General features: G+C 55.4%; 3 protein-coding genes across 12 annotated transcripts in view; all 3 read right to left on the bottom strand.

Moving 5' to 3' along the window:
* Positions 1-404: 404 nt before the first annotated feature.
* Positions 405-6,369, bottom strand: RBM15B (RNA binding motif protein 15B). The gene is made up of 2 exons (XM_079934780.1): positions 3,576-6,369; positions 405-1,948 (listed from the first exon to the last, which is right to left on the bottom strand). Exons 1-2 carry the CDS (start codon positions 6,237-6,239, stop codon positions 1,907-1,909), a joined length of 2,706 nt encoding a protein of 901 aa, XP_079790906.1. The 5' UTR covers positions 6,240-6,369; the 3' UTR covers positions 405-1,906.
* Positions 6,370-8,632: 2,263 nt separating this feature from the next.
* On the bottom strand, positions 8,633-12,634 carry MANF (mesencephalic astrocyte derived neurotrophic factor). Its single transcript, XM_079934781.1, has 4 exons — positions 12,526-12,634; positions 11,643-11,770; positions 10,485-10,626; positions 8,633-9,058 (listed from the first exon to the last, which is right to left on the bottom strand). The coding sequence occupies exons 1-4, from the start codon at positions 12,608-12,610 to the stop codon at positions 8,874-8,876; spliced, it is 540 nt and encodes a 179-aa protein (XP_079790907.1). The 5' UTR covers positions 12,611-12,634; the 3' UTR covers positions 8,633-8,873.
* Positions 12,635-13,158: 524 nt separating this feature from the next.
* DOCK3 (dedicator of cytokinesis 3) overlaps positions 13,159-19,509 on the bottom strand; it is a 408,834-nt gene continuing 402,483 nt past the window's right edge. For 9 of the 10 annotated variants that reach the window (XM_079934759.1, XM_079934762.1, XM_079934760.1 and 6 more), the window contains 3 exons: positions 18,222-18,344; positions 17,605-17,687; positions 13,159-16,778 (listed from right to left, as the gene is read on the bottom strand). In XM_079934759.1, the coding sequence (XP_079790885.1) occupies positions 16,269-16,778; positions 17,605-17,687; positions 18,222-18,344 (716 nt within the window). In that variant the 3' untranslated portion in view covers positions 13,159-16,268. The remainder of the gene's footprint in view (positions 16,779-17,604; positions 17,688-18,221; positions 18,345-19,509) is intronic. The other variant, XM_079934758.1, reaches the window with a different exon arrangement.

Here is a 19,509-nt window from a genome sequence, read left to right as displayed (position 1 = left end):
CGCACGCCTCTCTCTATCCTGGGTTCTAAAGCAAGAAGGCAGCTCCAGAGTAGATTTGGTGGAGCTGGAACGTTAGGGGTCCTGGGAGTTTGTGGAGCAATGAGCTGGCAAAGCTAGGGAGTGAAAGCATTTTGGCCATCCCTGTAGTTGGGTGACTGACTGTCATTACTGTTTTCTGAAGGGAGTACAACAGTAGACCTGGGCAGTTCTTCAGTTTTGGCAGTTTAGGGGCAGCTAGGGCTTGGTCAGGCTGGGTTTGCAGGTATTTCACAGGCCTCTACAACTGGCCTATGGTTAAACTGTGCTACCACCAGGGAAAGTACCAGATGCTTTTACCTTTTCACTCACCCCACCCCACCCCCTTCTTACCCACAATAAATAGGAGACCCTAGTCTCTTTCTTCCTTTGAGTTTGCCCGGTTCCTATCATATCATATAGGTATTTATAGCTAAAGAGACTTTTCTCCCTTTGCTAAGAGGACAAATTTGTGAAGTAAATAAGCAAGACAAGACGGCTAAAACTCACCAGGGGCTGGTGAAGCCCTGCTGGGCTTCGGAGCACCATACCGTTCATCACACACACTGAAGTGGTTGGTCCTGTGTCACACACAGGCACCTCTTGGTCCTCTAGAGAGCAGAGGTCTCAGCTCTTAGGTTGCTTCATGCCTCAGCTTAAATGGACTGCTAACACCTAACCAGTGGACTAGTTTGCTGGTGCATTAGAAGAAAACAGGTTAAAAGTCAAGAAGCATTAAACGCATTGTATTCTAGTCATTAACTGAGCAGAGCCAGTCTCCCTGAACTCTGCCAGCAGCTCTTGGGAACACCCACAGGTCTCTTGGGTGGAGATGGGGACCTGCAATAAGAAAGCACACTCCTGTTCAACTTGACAACACTCCCTTAGGGAAGTGCCCTAAGAGGCTAAGGAAACATCAGCTCTCTTTGTCTGCCAGGCAGGGCTCACGATCTCAGTCACTTAGGAAGAAACACGCGGAATAGTAGCAAACCGCCAATGAGGCAAATTTCGCCTTAGGTTGATTTTTGCCTTTAAGCCACACCTCAGATAGAACCTGAACCCCAGGTGGAGGCACAGGTTGCCTGCAGTTAAATAGTTCTCTCTCTGGGGGCAGCATCATAAATCAACCAGGGGCTTGACCACCTGACCTACCCTTGCTAGTGCTGGCCAAGGCCTTTCTGAGAAACGTTACAGAAGCTGCTGTCTTAAGAGAGGAAGGAAGGAGTTGAGAAGAGGGTCCAAGAAAGAGAAGGAGGATGGTCACACAGCAGGAAAACTCTGTAGTTCAATTTGGGGCCAGAAAGCACCTATCCCTCAAGACAGGTGAACAAAGCAAGGGATAAGTGTCCTCTCCAGCCAGACTTTCTAGGTTTCTGTCTGGGAAAACTAGGAGGTGTAGTATTCTGGGTCCTGAGCACCCACTCTATGAAGGAACAGCCCAGAGAAGTTTTGGGCTTAATACAGCAAGGCGGCTCTGGCCTGTGACCCAGGCATTCGTCCCTACCTCATCTGCTCTAAACAAGATGAGGCCCATTCCTCCTTCTGGTGGTTCCAACTGCCTGGAATGGTGCAGCTGTGGCCTACAGTGCCTCGCACTGCTTTGCTCAGATACCTGGCAGTTGTGGCCAAAGCTCAAGTACAAACAGGCAAATAAACACATTTAACACTTCTTGTGTTTGTTATGAACATGCATTTTCTCTCACGAGTACCAGCTGAAGCCTAGTGCAGTACTTCCCCAGGCGCCTTCCTTGCCCTGTTTATTTTAAATCTCTAAGGTCTCAAAAAGTCACCTCTTTCACTGTCCTTGTGGAGAGGCATGTATTGTCCATGAGGTCCGCACTGAGCCCCCGCCTCCATCTCACGAACTGTCTCTCTCAACACATCCCAGCTGTCACCTGCGCTGCCTCGTGCCAGCCAGGGTAGTGGACCAGACCTAGAGAGAGGACAGCACGGTCAACAGAATCCGGAGTTCCTGGTCATTTGGGGGCTCATTTCCCTTACTGGAGCTTCTGTTCTCCCTCAGCCTTGACAATGATCCTTTTAAAACATCTAAACTGCCACAAACATTGTGAAAAATAGTGTTTGGGCCGTGCTCTATGGTGACAACTGCTGTGTGACTGATTTCCCTCCCTGGTCCCTGACAGTGCTGGCCATACTGTCTTAGTAGAGATGCGTGGCCACAGAACTTCAAGCCATCTTTCCCTCCCAGCTCGATGCCTCCACATTCCTCCGCAGCTCAGCTTGAAAGGCTGAGAGCTCTAGCACTGCCCAACACCTCGGCAACTGTGACATTTCCCCACAGAAGCACCTCTCCCCCAGTGGTCCCCACCTCTGCAACATCAGGGCAAGAGGCCTAGGCATAAGTGCCTACTTGTATCTGGGAAAGTTATGTCAGTTAACAAGAGCATTTTCCTAACCCACTGTACTACCTCAAAAACTCTTCAGGCCAGGGATTCAGTGTCTCTCACAAAGCTCTAGTGACTGGGCAGAGGCCCACTCCATTGACACATCAGCCCCAAACAATCAAAGGAAAAGCCAGAATTCACAAACACCGGGAAAGTTTCAAGAATTAACCAAGGAAAGCTGCCTCCCACTCTCCATTCCAGCATTTGGCCTCCACTGTCCCTTGGAGTCCGAGGCAGCTGTCTCCAACCGGGTATCCCTGGGCTGCTGCATTAAGGCTAGAAGGGAGGCTGAACAAGAAAAGGAGGCCCCACGGATCCATGGTACCAAGACCCCAATATTGCACTGCTCCTCCCATGACTACAAGACCACACAACTGCTAAGGTCTACGTGCTTTCAAAAAGGCCTGAAGACTAGGTGCTTTGTTCAACAGCTACAGCTCAAACTGATGGACACACACATTGTTCAGGGCAAGAAAACAAAAAACTACCACAGCTGCTGGCTAGACTTAGGCTCAACCCCTTCCTGTGCATGGGCTCTGCTCAATCTGGCATGGCAGGGTCCAAAATGAAACCCACCTGCTCTCAGCCAAGATAAAAAACAAATGTGAGTAAAGTCCTGATTCAGCCCTAAGAGCTGAGGGGCTGAGCGCCACCAATGCAGGAGGACTGTGAGATACCCCAGTGGTGGAAAGATGACGTAGGGCATTTGTGTGCATGCAGCAGGGAAGTCTTCCATCCTTTGAGAAAAAAAACTTGATTAAACCAGGACTCTGAACAGGATTAAAAATCCATCCTCTGACAAAGGCTTTACTGACAACTTTCCATACAGTTAGTCAAAAAATAAAAAAATACAGAACACAGCAGACATTATCTCATACACTAGAAACCAACATGACAGGAGTCCCTTCTCATTTTTCTCATCACTGTAAAAAAAAAAAAAAAACAAAAAAAAAAACCCCAAAACCTAAGAATTTAGTTTTGGTGGGGGAGGACTTTGGTCCCCTACCAAATGAACCGAAATAAAGCAGCAGAGAATTCAAACCAAGGGGGTAAGTTTTGGAATGGGGGGGAAGGCGGGGGGTGGGGGTGGGGGTTAGATCTTAAAATAACTGCTTTTGTGGAAAAGACAGGTTCAGGCTAGGCTGTGTCTCTTACTATAACTATCACCATGTGTTCTTCCTCTAGCTTTCCCAATGTCCTCAGTGCTGACTGGAGGTACTGCTGTGAAAAGTCGCAGGGAGGGAAGGCATAGAGCATGCCCGTGCTGTCTCTGCCCTTGGACCCACCCACTGGCAGGCTGATCACCCCTGCAGCCTGCTTCTGTTTCAAGTAGGAGACCAGGTTCCTGAGAAGCCGCCTCTGTAGGCCTGGCTCCACCGTGGGCATCCCCTCAGTGCCAGGCCCACTGGGGGTCGCCTGTGTGGCTAGGAGCACTGCGTAGCCATTGGGGCTCCCCTGCTTGATGCGTCGTGTGACCTCATCGAGCTTGGGCTGGTCCAGTCGAAGGCGCTGGGCAATCTTCAGCTGGGTCAGCTTACTCCCAGAAGTGTGGTCTTTGAGGAGACTGCTGATAACCCCCTGGTCCCCCTCTAGGATGTGCATAGATGTCGGGAAGCAGCTGTTTTTCAACACTAGAAGCCCATTCCAACCTAGCTGCAGTGTCTGGGCATACTCTGAAAGATTCTTGAGCTTTTTGGTCTCGTGTTTTGGCTCTTCAAGAGGCTTGGGCTCAGCCTCAGTGGTCCGATGATTGCGCTCGCTCTCCCGAGTCTTCTTCCCGTGGGAAGAGTCTGGAGCCTCATGATGGTGGTGGTGGCTCCGCTCCTCAGCCCCGTGTCTGCTGTTGCTGAGGGAGTTGCTGCTCGATTCCTTGGTCCCTTCACTGGAATGGTTTTCCTTGCGGCTGCGCTCAGGGGTGCGGTCAGAGCCTCGGTCCACAAGCTGCCCAGCACCCTTGGTCCTGCTCCGTTCCTCATAAGGGGAGTGGGTTGTCCTCCCACGATCACTGGAAAGGCTCCGGCGCTTCCGCCTGTCCTCCCAGGGCTTGGGCAGGCCCCGGTCCCCATCTCCTCCCCAGCGCTCACCACTCCGGCTGCGCACTGAGCGGCTGTAGCCCTCGAGGCTGTTTCGGCGGTCAGAGCTTTTACTGGGGCTGGTCCAGTCCCCTTCCAAAAAGGTCCGGTCTCGGTCTGAGTAAAGGAGGTGTGGGGGGGTCCTATCCCTCACCCGCAGGTCGGCATCCAGGTTTCGGTGCCGGGTGTATCCATCTGGGAGCAGCTCGTAATGCACAGGGAGGGGTGAGGGCTGGTACTGCTGGGGATACCGAGTCTCCTCTGCTTTGGCAAAATCCACCCGCAGCCTGCGGTCTGGACCTCCCAAGGGAAAGCCCCTCATTTTAGCACAGGCGGCCTGGGCTGCGTCCAAGCTTTCGTACTGGATGTAGGCAAAGCTATCTCCTTTGACATGATCAATGGTCCGAATGCTCCCAAAGCGGTCAAACTCCCGGGCCAGAGCCGCCAGTGAGGTGTTAGGTCCCAGGCCACCCACCCAGAGGCGAGTAGTGGGGTTGGCCTTGCCATATCCTATCTTAATGGGGTTGCGGCCAATCACCCGACCCGACATGGCCACCTTGGCCCTGTGGGCCATGTCCAGGTTCTGGAATTTGAGGAAGGCATACGCACCGCCCTGACCACGAGCGGGTCTCTTGATGACCACCTCCTCAATGATGCCGTACTTCTCGAAAGCCCGTCGCAGCTCCACCTCTGACACGCTGTGGTCCAGGTTCCCGATGAAGAGGTTGCGCGTAGCCCGCTGGTCGTCCTCAGGCATCAGGTCCTCCTCGCACACCGCCGGGTAGCCATAGGGTCGCCCGCGGTCGTCGTACAGCCCATAGTAGTCCAGGGCCCGCTCACGGGATAGTCCTACGGCGGCGGCGGCGGCGGCAGCATCCAGGGCAAAGGCTGCAGCGGCGTGGCGGGCGCGGGGCTCCCGCAGTGGCGGGGCGGCAACCGGGGACAGCGAACGCTGCTTGTACTGGTAGCCGCCGTGCAGCGGGAGGTAGCCGAGCGGGTCAGCGGGCGCGGGTGGCCCCGGGGGCGGCGTGGAGGCGGCCGCGCTGCTGCTGCTGCTTCGCCGGCTGCTCCCGCCGCCGCCGCCGCGCAGGTACACGGGCTCCACCTTGAGCGGACGATCGTAGAGCAGCAGCTGGCGGGCCAGGGCGTGCTGGCGGGCCTCGCGCGCGTCCTGCGGGTGCCGGAAGTTCACGTAGGCCACGCGGCCCAGCTCAGGCGTGTGCGACAGGCGCAGACTGATCTCGCCGAAGCGCTTGAACTGGTGGAAGAGCCGGTCCTCGAGGTGCTCGGCGGGCAGCGCGGGACTCAGGCTGCTGATGAGCAGCGTCTTGTATTCGGGTGCGGCTGCTGATGAGCCGGGACCCGCGGGCTCGGCCCCGGGAGGCGGCGGAGGTGGCGGTAGTGGAGACGCGCGGGGCGAAGTGCCCGAAGCGCTCGGGTCTCCCGAGGCCTTGGCACCGCGTCCGCCGCCGCCGGCGCCCGAGCCTGAGGAGCGGCCGCTGCTCGCACGGTGATTCGCGTCCCCGGCGCCGCGGCCGTCGCGATGTCCGCCGCCGCCGCCGCCCCCGCTACCACGGGGTTTGTCGCGGGCCCGCGTTGGAACGGGGTGCTTGACGCCGCCCGAGGCCTTGTGCGCCGCCCGCCGCCCGCCCGCCTCCGCCTCCCGTTCGCGCTCCCGCGGCCGCTTGGCCGACGATGACGAGCCGCGCCCGCTCGGGCTCGAGTCTCGCTCGCTCTGCCTCTTCATGGCGCCGGCGCGGCGGGCGGGCGGGCGGCCCGCAGGCCCCTCACAGCGGCGGCGGCGGCGGCGGCTGCCGAAGAGGCAGCGCCCCCGGCACCGCCATCTTGGACAAAAGGACTCGGCGCGGCGGCGGGGCGGGAGCTGCGCCCAGGGCCTGGGCGTCGCGTTATCAAGCTGCGCCGGCCGTGCCACGTGACCCCGTGGTGGGCGGGGCGAGAGCTGCGCCGGGCGTGCGTCATCAGGTTGCGCCCCCCCGTTCCACGTGACCCCGGGGCAAAGTGGGCGAGCGCGGCCAGGCTGTGAGCTCTGGCGCCACGGCGCGGCCGACGTGGACGAGGCTCGGGGCTCCACGGCGATTGGAGACCTCGAAAGAGCCAGCCCAGGAGGCTGCAGGACGTAGGCCTCTGGCTCCCGGCTACGGGGCCCGCGCTGATGGCAGCGGCTGTGGCAGCCTCTGTCGGCGCGTGGGTCCCAGGCCTTGACCCAGCGGCTTCTTTACGTGGTATTCCCAACTCCAGGACTAGGCTTGGGTGATCCCCGTGCCCTGCCACGGCATCTCCTGACTGGGGTCCAGCATGGACAACCCCAAGGACCGAAACACGCCGCTCCCTAGTACCCATGCCCCATATCCCGAGCATCCCCTGCGTTCAGGTTCACTTGCAACAGCGGCGCGCCCCCTCTCCCCCGCCCCGAAAGGCCATGAGGACTATGGCTATGCATGCAGAAGGCGCGACCTGTCTGGGCCCTGGGCACAGAAATCCGAAACAAACCTGCGGTTTCCAGAGTGGGAATAGTCTCCTTGGCGCCACAGGGCCCCACCCTCTGCTCTGGGCATTAGAGCACACAGAGGGCTATAAGGGTAGGGCCGTGAAGCCAAGGGCGAAGAGAACACCAAACCCGGCGGTTACCCAGTTTGCCACGCTTACCTCTCCCTGGCCAGTGCCCTTCTGTCCACCTCCGTGGTGGTGAGGTGAGAGGGAATCCTGACAAGGAGCCAAACCCCTTGGGGAAGCTTTCATTCTCCATGGAGAGTTGCTGGAGGCTTCGCAGAACCGGACCCAACTTCGGCCACAGAAACCGTGGAGTGGGGAAGAGCGGACCACAGCTCTTCCCTCCTCCCACGGCCAGAACGCTGTGGGAGGAGCTCCTGCAACAGCGAAGGCAGGTGCAAGAGGAAAGTCTTAGAAGAAACACCTGTTAACATTCCACGTCTCCTTTCACAGATAATCTTGGGGATCAGCTCTAGGGTAGTAGTAGTTGGGCTGTCTTCCCTGCTCACTGTGGCCTGGAGGGCACAAAGGCCACAGGAACAGAGACCTAGGGTGCTAGGCTGAAACAGCTCCATCTCCTAAGACTTCTGGCTCCAGCCATGGATTGTCTCAGCACCGTTCAGGGGGGCTCAGGATACTTTGTGCTTGTCAGATCTTTTTTTTTTTTTTGCTTGTCAGATCTTAACAGCCCATCTAATTCCTCCAAACAGGGAACACTTGGCCTAAGAGACGACCTCACTTTCCTCTCAGACATGGTGCTGTAGAGGTGAAAAATGCGGGCCTGGGCCTGCTTGCTCCTGCCAGGCATTAGTGGACCCCCACAGCAAGCTGAGAGGGCCCTTTACGTAGGTAAACTGAATTTAGGAACTGTACAAATGATGTGACCCAAAGTCAGAGCAATTCCTTAGAAAGCACTGCTTCTTAGTCCTTCCCTTCAGGTGGTCTCTGCAGGCATGAGGAGCAGAGGTGTCTCCACTGAGTCACAGTTCATGCTGATAACTGGGTTTCCCAAGCACCAACCCCAAAGAGAGCAACTAAACAACCAGACTCCAGGGACATGCTCTCGGGACCTCAACTGTTAGGCTTATCTTGGGTAAACAAAGGCAAAAGGCAGCCTCTCATCGGCTCTTTGTACAAACCAACTCCTGCCAGTCTTGCAAATTCCCAATTAGGCACCAAAGACTTAGGACTGACACTAGACCACAAACTCAGATGAGCAAGTAGATGGCCAGATCTGGACACTGACTGGTGGAGGTAGCCAGGCCATCAGCATCTTTAGAAATGTGACAGTACTGAACACAGGCAGTTATTGAAGTCATCGTCACAGAAAAGTGCACTAAACCTCAGTCCTGCTCACAGCCAAGCCCCATGTCAGCCCCTCTCATGTAGGTAAGATAGTCCCTGTGGGCTGGGGGTATCAAGCCCAACATTCTCCTTGAGCGACCCTCCGGTCCTGCACAACCCCACGTGCCTCAGTCCCCCTGGCATCTCCAGCACTGACTGGTGGTCGAGGGACAAATGTGAATATACCTGAAAACTCTTTATAAACTGGAAAGCATAAACCGGTGAAATCTTCATTATGGGTAAAACCCAATTTCAGTATTCACTTTAATTCTTCAAAGACAGCTAGAAATTTTCTTCCTTTAATAAAAAAATCCCAGACATACTTTGAAGTCCTAGAGTAAATCGGCAACAGAACAAAGTGAATCCCCCCCAAGGGGGCGCTGTGGACCCAGCATCATCAGGAAAGCTCCAGGCTTCAAGCCTGACTTTGTCAGGAGCCTGCCTAAAAAATAAATTACAAAAAGGCTGTTTGGGACAGACACAGATGAAGTGTTTTTCCCCTCAGGTGCAGCAGGCATCGGGTAGACTACAAATCAGTCCGTGAACTGGCTGCCTTGGGGGCGTATTTAGGCATCAGTTCATTAATCTTCCGGATGTAGTCAGACTTTTCTGCACAGCCTTTGCACGTCTCTCCCCAGTCGTCCAGGATCTTCTTTAGCTCTTTAACTCGAAGCTTCTTCAGGTCTACTGTGCTCAGGTCGATCTGCTTGTCTGGAGAGAGCAGGGAGAATAACCAGCTAGGTGGGAGAACAGCAGACCCCAATAGTCCCGCACATCCAAACCATCCCTTAAAACAAGCAGCCCTACTGATCGCAGGGAGACACATGCAAGTGTGTCAGTGCCCACTGCCCCCAAGAGGGAGAACTAGCCCAGGCCCCTTCACCAGGAAGGTGGGTCTCATGCTGGCAATGTCCACCACAGACATGCAGGTGTCACCAGGGACAGGGATGGAGGCCATGTGGTCCTTACAGGAGGAACCTTATAGGAGGAATGTGGCTCCCACTCCAAGTGCCTCTTAAACAGTCACAGTGCAGCCCACACCACTGTAGAATAAGAGCTCCCCGGTGACAGAGCAGATAGATCCCCTAGCCTCAACTGCTCAACACAGACCATGGTCGGGCCCTTGAGTTAGAAGCTTACTCTTCCATGACCACTTATGCCCAAAGAGAGACCCTGAGTCATCAGGACTGAACCAGGATCACTCTCAGAAGACCAGTTGTCCTTGACACAAGTGGGCGAACACAGCCCTTGGACACTCAATTCACAATAAAATATGTTGGTGCTGTTTAAATTTTACAGAAGAGGACAATGATTCCTGGCCCTGACTCTTTCTGAAGACCTGAACTGTTTTTCCCACCAGAGACTTATTCAGCAAAAGAGATGCTGTGCGCCCATAATCTTGGGCCTTCTCGTTGGGACACAGCCATTCTTTTTTAAAATAATAAAGATCGCTGGACCTTCAGAGCTTGCAGTCAGGACAAGCCTGTTTTTTTTTTTTTTTGCGGTACGCGGGCCTCTCCCGCTGCGGAGCACAGGCTCCAGACATGCAGGCTCAGTGGCCATGGCTCACGGGCCTAGCTGCTCCGCAGCATGTGGGATCTTCCCTGACCGGGGCACGAACCCGTGTCCCCTGCATCAGCAGGCGGACTCTCAACCACTGTGCCACCAGGGAAGCCCAGGACAAGCCTGTTAAAGGCAAGTCAGACTACATCCCTTCTCTGGCCGAAAACCAACATTCTCATCTTCCCTCAGACTAAAAGCCAAATCTTCACCAACTTGCAAGGCCCTCTGTGACCTGCCCACCCATCTGTCATGCCACTGGTTGCTTTTGCACTGCCTGTTTCCTCTGCCTGAAATGCTCTTCCATTAGTTATGCCCTTGGCTAATCCCCCACCTCCTTCAAAGTTTGCTGAAATGTCACCTCCTCGATGAGGCCTATTCTAACCTCCACCCACCATGATGCAAGGTGAGTCTGTGCACTGCCCCCCGCCCCCACCATTTAACACCATCAACCATGCTGTATAACTCACTCGTGAAGGCTCTAGTTTATCACGTGCCTTCCCCAGCTAGAAAGTAAACTTCATTAATGCCTGAGCAAGGAGTGGGTTCGGTGTTGGTTAAATAAGGCCACACTCACCATATTTTAGCTCACAGATCTGGCTGTCCTTCTTCTTGAGCTTCTCACAGATCTTCTCCACAGGGATGTGGTGGGCCAGGGGCTTCGACACCTCGTTGATGATCTTGGTGGCTGCATCATCTGTGGCCCCAATGTAGTAGCACTGCAGCAAGAAAGGACAATGGCCTTCAGGAGGTGCCACTTGAGAGCTGTCTCCTCCAAAGCATACTGACATCTGAAAACATCTTCTTTCTCTGCCAGGGCCTCATTTCCCATGCCCCGCCTGTACTGGCAGTCAGATTCAGTCAGTGTAAACCCCAGGCTCTTAATACACGCTTGGTCCCAGAGCTGACGACAGACACCAGATGAATTTAAAAGTCACCACGGTTCAAACCTTTAAACAGAAAGACAGACAAACCAGAGACTGCCAGGGAAGTTAAAGCTACAAAAGCCATCGTTTCATTAGGGCTCTTGTCCTCAATTCAGCCTTGGCCTACCCTGGGCACACTTTGTAATCTTCTACTACCCTCACACATGCCAAGATTACTCTGGCCTCTGGGCATTCACACTGGCTATTCCCTCTGCCTGGGATGCTCTTCCCCCTTCACAATGATGACCCTTTCTCAGAAAAATTCTTTTTTTTTTTTTTTTTTTTTCGGTACGCGGGCCTCTCACTGTTGTGGCTCTCCCGTTGCGGAGCACAGGCTCCGGACTCGCAGGCTCAGCGGCCGTGGCTCACGGGCCCAGCCGCTCCGCGGCATGTGGGATCTTCCCAAACCGGGCACGAACCCGTGTCCCCTGCATCGGCAGGCGGACTCTCAACCACTGCGCCACCAGGGAAGCCCTCAGAAGAATTCTTAACTACTGTCTAAATCAGCACCCACTCATTCCATCCTGGTCCATTTTCTGCATGACACCCATCCCACTGCATCATTTGCCTGTCATTGCTCTCCCCTGGTATTTCCAGTGCCCAGCACACAGTAGGTGCTTAATCAGTACTAAGAGGGTAACATCACAACTGCAGAATACAGAAAGCCCTTCAGTCCCACATTAGTTAACTGACAGAACATCTGGCCTCCTGAATAGACAAGTGGGCAGGGCCTTTTACTGAGAGGTCTGTGAAGCAGAGGGTCAAACACTGGCCAGGGCCAGCTTGGGGAGGGTCAGACAGCTACTCACCAACCGATTCTCTTTGCCTCTTGCTTCACGGCAGAACTTTATAAGTTCTTTTTCAATAGAGGCTGGTGAGAATGTGACATCTCTGTCTTTGAGGTCCTGGTAAAATCTTCCCAGATAAGAAATACAAACTGGAAAAGAGAGGGAAGGGAGATGCTCAGCAATCACCAAGTTGCACCGCAATTCGCCAGGAGGGAACTCCGTCAGCAATTTTAATAGGAGACACGGAGAAAGGTGAGTTTTTCCATCACCGATTTTCTCAGGTGCCCACAGGTAGACAGAACCGCGCTCCGGGTTGCTGGGCCCCCTGGTTCACCCAGGGCATACGGGGAACGAGCATCACCCAATGACCCAAAAAAGGCTCCTCCCTGCTTTTTCCATAAAGTTTAAGCCGAGACTGAACACGTGTCCTTGAAATGGACTCACTGTGACCTCATAAATGGACAAACTGGAGGCCGAAGAAAACAGCGATCCAAATGCTGCTCATTTCCAAATACAACACCGAACTCCGAGGTGCGGCTTCGCAACCCCATCAGACAAGGCGCGGTGCCCACGGCCGGCATGGAGCCGGGAGCCCCCTGGCCGGGAGCCTCTGCCCAGTGATGGGAAAGGACCAAAACTCCAGCGTTATCTCAATTTCAGGCCAAGTTTTCTGCACGATCTAGTCCCAGCTTCTTCTCGTCGGACCAATGTTTTGTAGGCCCAGGAAATGTTTTCTAAGAGGCCCGGCGTCGGCCCTTCCTCTGGCGGACCCCTCTGGGGCCGGCCGCCCCCGCCGCCCCCGCCCGTATCAGCCCCTGCCACTGGGCCGCTCAGTGGTTTGGTTAGGTTTGGCAGCGCCGCCGCCAGGCGGGCCACAGCGCACGGACCCCCAACCCCGCAGCACCTTCGCAGTCGCCCGGCCGCAGCGCCCGGCTGCCCGGCAGCACGCTCAGAGCCAGCGCCACCGCCAGCCCGTGCGTGGCCCACATCCTCCTCCACCCGCCGCCGCCGCCGCCGCCGCCACCGCCCGACTACACCGCGCCCGCAGAGCCCCGCTTCCTCCAGGTCCGGGCCGCGCGCCGTGGCTCCCCATTGGTGGGTGCTCTCCGCGCCCTCCCACACACCATGCCTCCATTGGTCCACGCGCCTCGGAGCCCAGACGGGCGGCTCCACGCTGCCCTTCCCCATTGGCTGATGGCGTCGCCCGCCCTCGGCCCTAGACAGTTGTCGGCTGCTGATTGAACCAGGGCGGCCGGCAGGAAGCGGCCGTGGAGGCGGCGGAAGCGGCTCGGGCCGCCATCTTGGGTAGGTGACCCGGCAGTGGCTGAGGCGGAGTGTTGCTGGCCGAAGTCGGGTTGGGCGCTGTACCGCGCGTGCTGAGTTGGCTTGCGTACCCTCTGTTCTGGGCCCCAAGCCGGCCCGAAAAACCCACGGACCTCCCCGCCCAGGCTCCGAATTGTGGCGCAGGTCAGGGGCTCTGGGGCCAGCCGTAACCCAACAAGGCAGGGACGGCGGGGGGCCGCAGGCGAGGCTCCGAAGAGGTTTTTTTCCCCTTTTACCTTTTTTTAAAGGATCACGTAGGCGGGGGGAACCAGACTTTGGGGAGCCCCTGCGGAGGCTCTGGCGCCTGCGAGGCCGGCGGACCGCGTCCGAATTGCCTCAGCAGCTCAGGCACCCACCCGCTTGAGCCCCGGGTAGCCGGAGCCCGCCTCGCGCGGGCTGTCAGGGGTACCCGGGCCGGGGTGGACAGACTCTGGGCTGGAGGGGCGCCCGTAGGAAAGGCTCTCCTCCGGGCTGCCTTCCCAGAACTCAGAGAGGCACCCGGGCCAGGGTTGGTTGCGTGGCTTTGGGATCAGAAGCATCCCGCCTCAGAGTGGGGAGGTCGGGGGTTCGGAGGCTTGTCCCGCACGCTGGTAAGAGGTGCCCCCCTTTTCCTCACAAGCCTCGGAAGCCTGGTCGAGGTGGCTGGCACGCCGCCTCCTGCTTCCCACTGAGCGCTCAGGGCCCTTGGCTGCCCTCATATCCAGGGCAGGGTTTGGCTCCCTGTCTTTGAAGGCAGGACGTGGGAAAGGTTGGCTTTGCGCTCAGGGCAGAAAGGAGATTTCTATGGGGCTAAAAGGGCTTGGAGCCCAGCGGCAAGGGTTGGAGAGAGGCACTTGCGCTGCTCCCAATTCAGTGAATTCAGCGGGTCAGTGTCAGGTATTCATCTTTAATTCACATCACAGCAGTCAAAGGAGTGGGGAAAGGGGGGAAATAAGGTGGCAGATATTTACATTTAAAATTCACATTACTTGTTGGATTTAGAACATGCTACCACAATATATACAGTAAAATACCTTTTGGGACACCAGTACAAATTTTTTTTTCTTTAACTTTGCTTTCTGGTACAGGTAAGACCATTTTTAAGTCGCTTCTTATTTTAAACATAAATACACAAAAGAAATGGTTAGAAGTTTTCTTATTTTAAATAAGCACAGAATGCCAGAGGTTAAAAACACATTTATATAGGGCTGAATACCAATTGGACATCACACTCTATACATTTTTTGCTCAAATTCCTGTACAAATACACAGCATTCAAATAGGTATTTACAAATAAGCTTGAAAGAATGAAAATCAGTATTTCACAATCTTTTCAGAGGATTCTCATCTCTTGCCTCCCACTTCCCTTCAGACTGGCTGATTCTCCAGTGAAAGGAATTTGGATCATGTCCTTTTCATGGAATTAGGGAAAATGGAGAGGGAAAACAAACTGGGCTCACCCTGTATGAGGCAAGGCCAAATGAACCCACATTCCACTCTCTACCCTCCCATGCCACCAGGTGGAGAAGGTAGATGTTCTTATGTGAGGACTGCCTTGTCCAGGGATTGAGGTTCAGAAGTGCCCTAAAACCTAAATATGCCCTCCTACCTAAGAAACCCAGAGCTAATCCCCGACTGTCACACTTGTGAACACCAGATGGTCCAGGCCTGCCAGGACTGACCCACTCTGCTTGGAGTCACCCTTGAAGTATCAGAAAGGACCCACAATGGTGATAAACACTCCCAGACGCCCTGAAGCTAATGCGGCCCCCCAATCTTTCCTCATAGGTTACTTGCTGGCATTCCTATTAAACAACCTGGCATTTGTTTACAAGTGAAAAATACCCTAACCATGGAGGTCAGATGGGCCAGCAGAAGAGGAACTAGGGGAGAACATACCTGCTCAACAAGGAGAAGGCAGCCGTGGGACCATCACAGTTGTGAATGCAAGCAAATAAATGTTTCGTAGACTTTTTTAAAGTAACTTAGAAGCACCCTGGTAAAATACTATTACCACCCCACCCTATTCCCCCAAATAATAAACCAAGAGGAAAATCGGTGGCCTGACCTGAAAGAGTTTTCTATAAAGACACCACTACCTTCTGCCCAACAGACTGGGAGGCTGGAGAAACTGCCCTCCTGCCCGCCCTGAACCCTGAGTGGTGGTCCCCACGGGCCTGGAGCTGAGGCCCTGCACTTGGCTACTGGGAGAGGATAATTCAACCTGTGTGGCTCTCTGCTTCTAAGAGGAGAATCCCTCCCACCCTTTTTACCCAGGAGCTTGCTGAGCCTGACCACAAGTCCTCGGGCCTTAGAAGCCTGGCTGGGCAGCCAACCCCACTGCTTGGAGGTAGTGCTGAAAATCCCTGATTCAGGAGCTGATGACAAGCACTCTGGCCACTTCTGAAAGCTTTGAGGATTTCCGGCCCCTGCCACACCCAGCCTCACTCCTGTATCAGCTTGTTTCTCAACACGTGGCTGCCCGGGCCCTGGGGAGGAAGGTGGTGAGGGTAGTCCCTCTGGTGCTATACCCCCACTCAAGCTCCAGAGGATAGGAGATAACCACTGCAGATCCATGCACCAAGGGGTCTCCTGCAGGGCACGGGGTGTATTAAGAGTGGAGAGGGGCAAAGGGTCAGAAATAAAAACGATGGAGGGAAAAATCCAAGGTAGAGTAGGAGGCAGGGCTGGCCCATGGAAGCCTGGCAGTATGCCCTGGGCATGCAGTTAGGCCAGGTCACATGCCTGAGCTGGCAGGTTGGCCTAGCCAGCCTCTCAGTTGCACACTCCTGGATGGAAGAGGGAGCAAGTGGGCAGACATTTGTGCAAAATGGCTTGTAGCCCCCTTGTCCACCGGTGACGTAGTCAATGTGGTCCTTGCAATCCCTGAATACAACCGTGAGCTCTTCTGTCCACACAGCAAAGGAAGAGGTCCCTAGTGCAATTCCCATTCTTCTGTGCATCTCTTCCCTGGAGGGAGGGCCTGGGCTCCTACCCCGCTGGGCCCTGCAAAGCAATTGATTCTGTCTATGCAATATCTCCATATAGCTCCACATGGTCTGGAACTGCAGGAGGAAGAAAGCATCTACTCCACAAAGGAAAAAGGAAAACCCATAGAAATGGAATGTAGAAAATGAAATAAAAAGAGAAGCCACAACCCTTCATGCTGCTGTGGCCTCTGTACATGGCAACACACGAGTTCACGGCAGTAGAATGTAGACTCGGGGTGGTTCTCTCCTGAGTGCCAGGCCTCTCTGGCTCCCTGCGGGGGGACTTGCTTTTCAGACCTGGAGTGGTGGGGCAAGCTGCTCACTGAGGGTGGTGTCCTAGCTGCCTCCCTACCCCTCATTGTTCCCCTCGGCTGTGCTCCCAGGCCATGCGAGCCTGCTCTTCCTTGGTGCTCCCAGGAGGCAGCGAGGCCTTGCGATGCAGGCCCCGAGGCCTCTCGGCCTCCTCACGCAGCAGCACACCCTCGTCGTGCTCCAGGGCCGGCAGGCGGGGGTGGTAGGGCTTGGGTGGCAGCGCAGGGGGGTCCATGGGGTCCTGAGGGATGACACATCCCGGGGCTGAGTGGCTTCGGCACGGCTGGGCCTTGATGGAGTCCAGAACAGCGGACTCAGAGAGGCTGTAGTGGACGGGGAGGTAGGGTGGCTCAAGATCTTCGTCAGCATTCCAGGCCTGGCTCGGCACGGAGTCCATGGTGTCGGTTCGAGGAGGGGCCTCCGAGGAGTGCCCAAAGTTACTCTCGCTTAGGGAAGACACACCGCTGCTGGCACTGCCAGACAGCGTAGAGTTGCTGCCATCCAGGCCCGACTGGGGGCTTGTGGGGGAGGCTGGGATAGGGTGGAGAGGAGACTGCAAAAGAAAAGGTAAAAATGTTAGAATCCCTCTTTCCAAACAGGCTGGCTGGCCCACCATGGGAAGAGAAGACCAAGAGTCTGCTTATTAATGAACTTTAAAATAATCCTCATCAACAGCATGTTTCTTGTTTCATCATCAATCACCCCCTAGCTCTTCCCTGCCCCCAAGCCAGTGGAGCCCCAGAATCACCTGCATTTCTGTGGCTAAAAAATGGCCCTGTCTTGGCTGCTGGGCAGTTGTGCCCCCTGAAGCCATGTCCCAGGCTGCTGGCTGTGGCTCTGGGGTACAGACAGAAGGACTGGGTCATCAGGCCAGTTGGCGAGGGTAGAAAGAACCCTAGTGGGCCATGGACCAGATGAGTGCATTCTGCTGCTAAAATCTGTGACAGTCTTTTCCAATTTGCAGAAAAGTTAATGAGTTTTTCGTAAAGGTCTGGTATGTGATGCTTCTTGCTTTGAGTGGAGTCCAGTTTAAAGTGCTCTATGATCCACCACAGGAATGTTTCTTTATGTCTTGAACTGTGGTGTGTTGATAAGTTGGGTGTTGGCAGGGAACCCCCTGGCTTCTCACTGCTCGTTGCTCACATACTCTGGGTACCATGTGTTGCTGTCTCCAGGACCCTCTGACTTCCCTGCCCCCATCACGTTTGTTGCAGGACACATTGGTCATCTGCATCCCAAGTGTGGCTCCGGCCACCCCCAGCTTCAGCCAGGCTGGGATCTCAGGGACAGGAGCAGGAGAGGTAGACCTCAGGTCTCAGGGGTGATTCTAGCAGCTGAGATGGCTCCTCTCAGCTGGGGCTGTCACCTTAATGCATTACCTTGCGCAGGGTCCGGGCTGGGAGGGCCGGGGGGGTGTCACCCAGGGGGTGGTGGAAGGCGTCAAAGTGTAGGGAGTAATGACCTGCAAAGGAAACAGAACCAGAGCCTCAGCTGGGCCCTTCTTGCGCTGCACGTCAGCATATCTTGCAGGGCCAACTGGACAGATGTGAGTCTCCTGCAACCCCTCAGCATTGAAGGCCACAGGAAAACCTCTCTTTTCACTGAAGTTCTCCAAAACACAAGCTGCTGGAGTAAAGACACCCATGCCACACAGGAGGTCAAGAGGTCGAGTGCATCAGAGCCCATGGAACAACAGACTGCAGACAGTGGCAGCTCTCAGCCTGCTGCTTGGCGACGACAGGCTGGTGAGTATCATGCTTGGCATGGTCAGTTCTGATGTCTTCAGCCTCCATGGTTGGAAAGGCCTCACTGAGCTCACCTGCTGTGCTTGGAAACCTCACTGACCCCAAAGCCCAGCAGGATCCTTCCTGCGGTGGAGATGTTTTTTCCTTGGCGGAGTCGGCTCATCTTCTCAGCCTGGAGGGCTGTTGCCCTTGCCCGTGAGTAGAATCTGAGACTGGGGACTATCTGGGGGACCCACTGGAAGTCTTCTTACCATGCAGCAGGCTTCGGGGAGGCACTGGGGGGGCCAGGATGCACCCCGTGTGGGCAGACAGGAAGGGCTGGGCCTCTCGGGCTCCGCTATCCAGGCTCCAGCTGCTGGGGGCTGCTGGCACCGCTGAAGGGTGAAAACAGATGGCATGAAGGGAGGTTACTTCTTGAGCCACCCTCTGAGAGAAGCCTGTTCTACAGCCTATGGCTTCTGCAGGTGCATACTATGTACTCAGCACACGTGGGAGTGGCACGCCAGCTCCTAAGACACAAAACACTGGCCAAGCAAGACACTGTGGCCCACAGGGGACCGTGGTCAGGACAGAAGCCACTTAAGAGGATAGCAACAGAGTGAACTGGTGTCTGAAGAGTACTCAGGATACGGTAAGCGGAGAGAAAGTGCAGCAAGGAGTGAGCGTCTGCAGCCTCCAGGACTTGCCAGGAGGAGAAGAGACAACAGAAGAGGTGAGAAGAGGAGAGTCAAACAGGCTGATGGGACTGCAAAAAGAGAGAGAGAGAGAGAGAGAGAGAGAGAGAGAGAGTGCAAGCGCGCACCTATGGAGAGTCTTACCAAGGTCAGGATTCAGGGATCTCCCATAGCCCTGGCCCAATGGGAAAAGCAGGGAGCAGGATGGACAGGCAGCAGAGACTGCCTCCGTCCACAGCTGGTGCACGGCCAGGGAGTGGGTCCTGCCCCCAAGCTGGCCCCACAAAGAGCCTGTGGTAAGTACAAGCTTTGCCCATCCCTGTTGCTTCTGTGCCCACTGGCTGGGCTTGGGAGGCACAGGGGTTTTCTAGGTAAGGACTGGTATTCACTGTGCCTGCTGGAGGAGAGTCTAAAGCCCGTGAGTCATGGCCCAGGTCCAGCAGGGACCACTGCTTCCAGAGAGGAGGGAGGGCTGTGGAGCCCATGGGTGCTTTGGGGCATGTAGAGAGGCCCAGTTCCTGGCACCCACATGCTATGGATGCAGGGTAGAGTGGGCCCTGGACAAAGGGAAAACACAGGGTGTCCACCTATGGTAAGGAAGAAGTCCAGTGCCAGAATACTGGCCCTTCAGCCACAGCTGGGGTGAGTGACTTTGTAGGAGGGGAGAGGAGAGAAGGAATGGCTGGACCTTGGGGTCTCAGGAGCAGGAGCGGGGCATGTGAATGCTACTCGCCAACTCCTCCTGGAGAACAAATAACACTGACAAGAAATACGCCCTTTCTCTGACAAAGCCAGACAGGCACCAATTCCCTTTTGGGCTCTCCTAGAGAGAGAAGCGGCCTACCCACTGGCTTTGTTCTGAGGC

This window comes from Stenella coeruleoalba (genome assembly GCF_951394435.1).
Source record: "Stenella coeruleoalba genome assembly, chromosome: 10".
Taxonomy (NCBI): Eukaryota; Metazoa; Chordata; class Mammalia; order Artiodactyla; family Delphinidae; genus Stenella; species Stenella coeruleoalba.
This window is presented reverse-complemented; position numbering and strand designations above follow the sequence as displayed.

Excerpts from the sequence above, each read along its gene's own strand:
- RBM15B (XM_079934780.1), bottom strand. The coding sequence starts at position 6,239 with ATGAAGAGGCAGAGCGAGCGAGACTCGAGCCCGAGCGGGCGCGGCTCG. Across the intron at positions 1,949-3,575 it reads AACACATGGTGATAGTTATA|GTCTGGTCCACTACCCTGGC; the intron begins GTAAGAGACACA and ends TCCTCTCTCTAG.
- MANF (XM_079934781.1), bottom strand. The coding sequence starts at position 12,610 with ATGTGGGCCACGCACGGGCTGGCGGTGGCGCTGGCTCTGAGCGTGCTG. Across the intron at positions 11,771-12,525 it reads GCGGCCGGGCGACTGCGAAG|TTTGTATTTCTTATCTGGGA; the intron begins GTGCTGCGGGGT and ends TCTCTTTTCCAG. Across the intron at positions 10,627-11,642 it reads GAGGCAAAGAGAATCGGTTG|TGCTACTACATTGGGGCCAC; the intron begins GTGAGTAGCTGT and ends TTCTTGCTGCAG.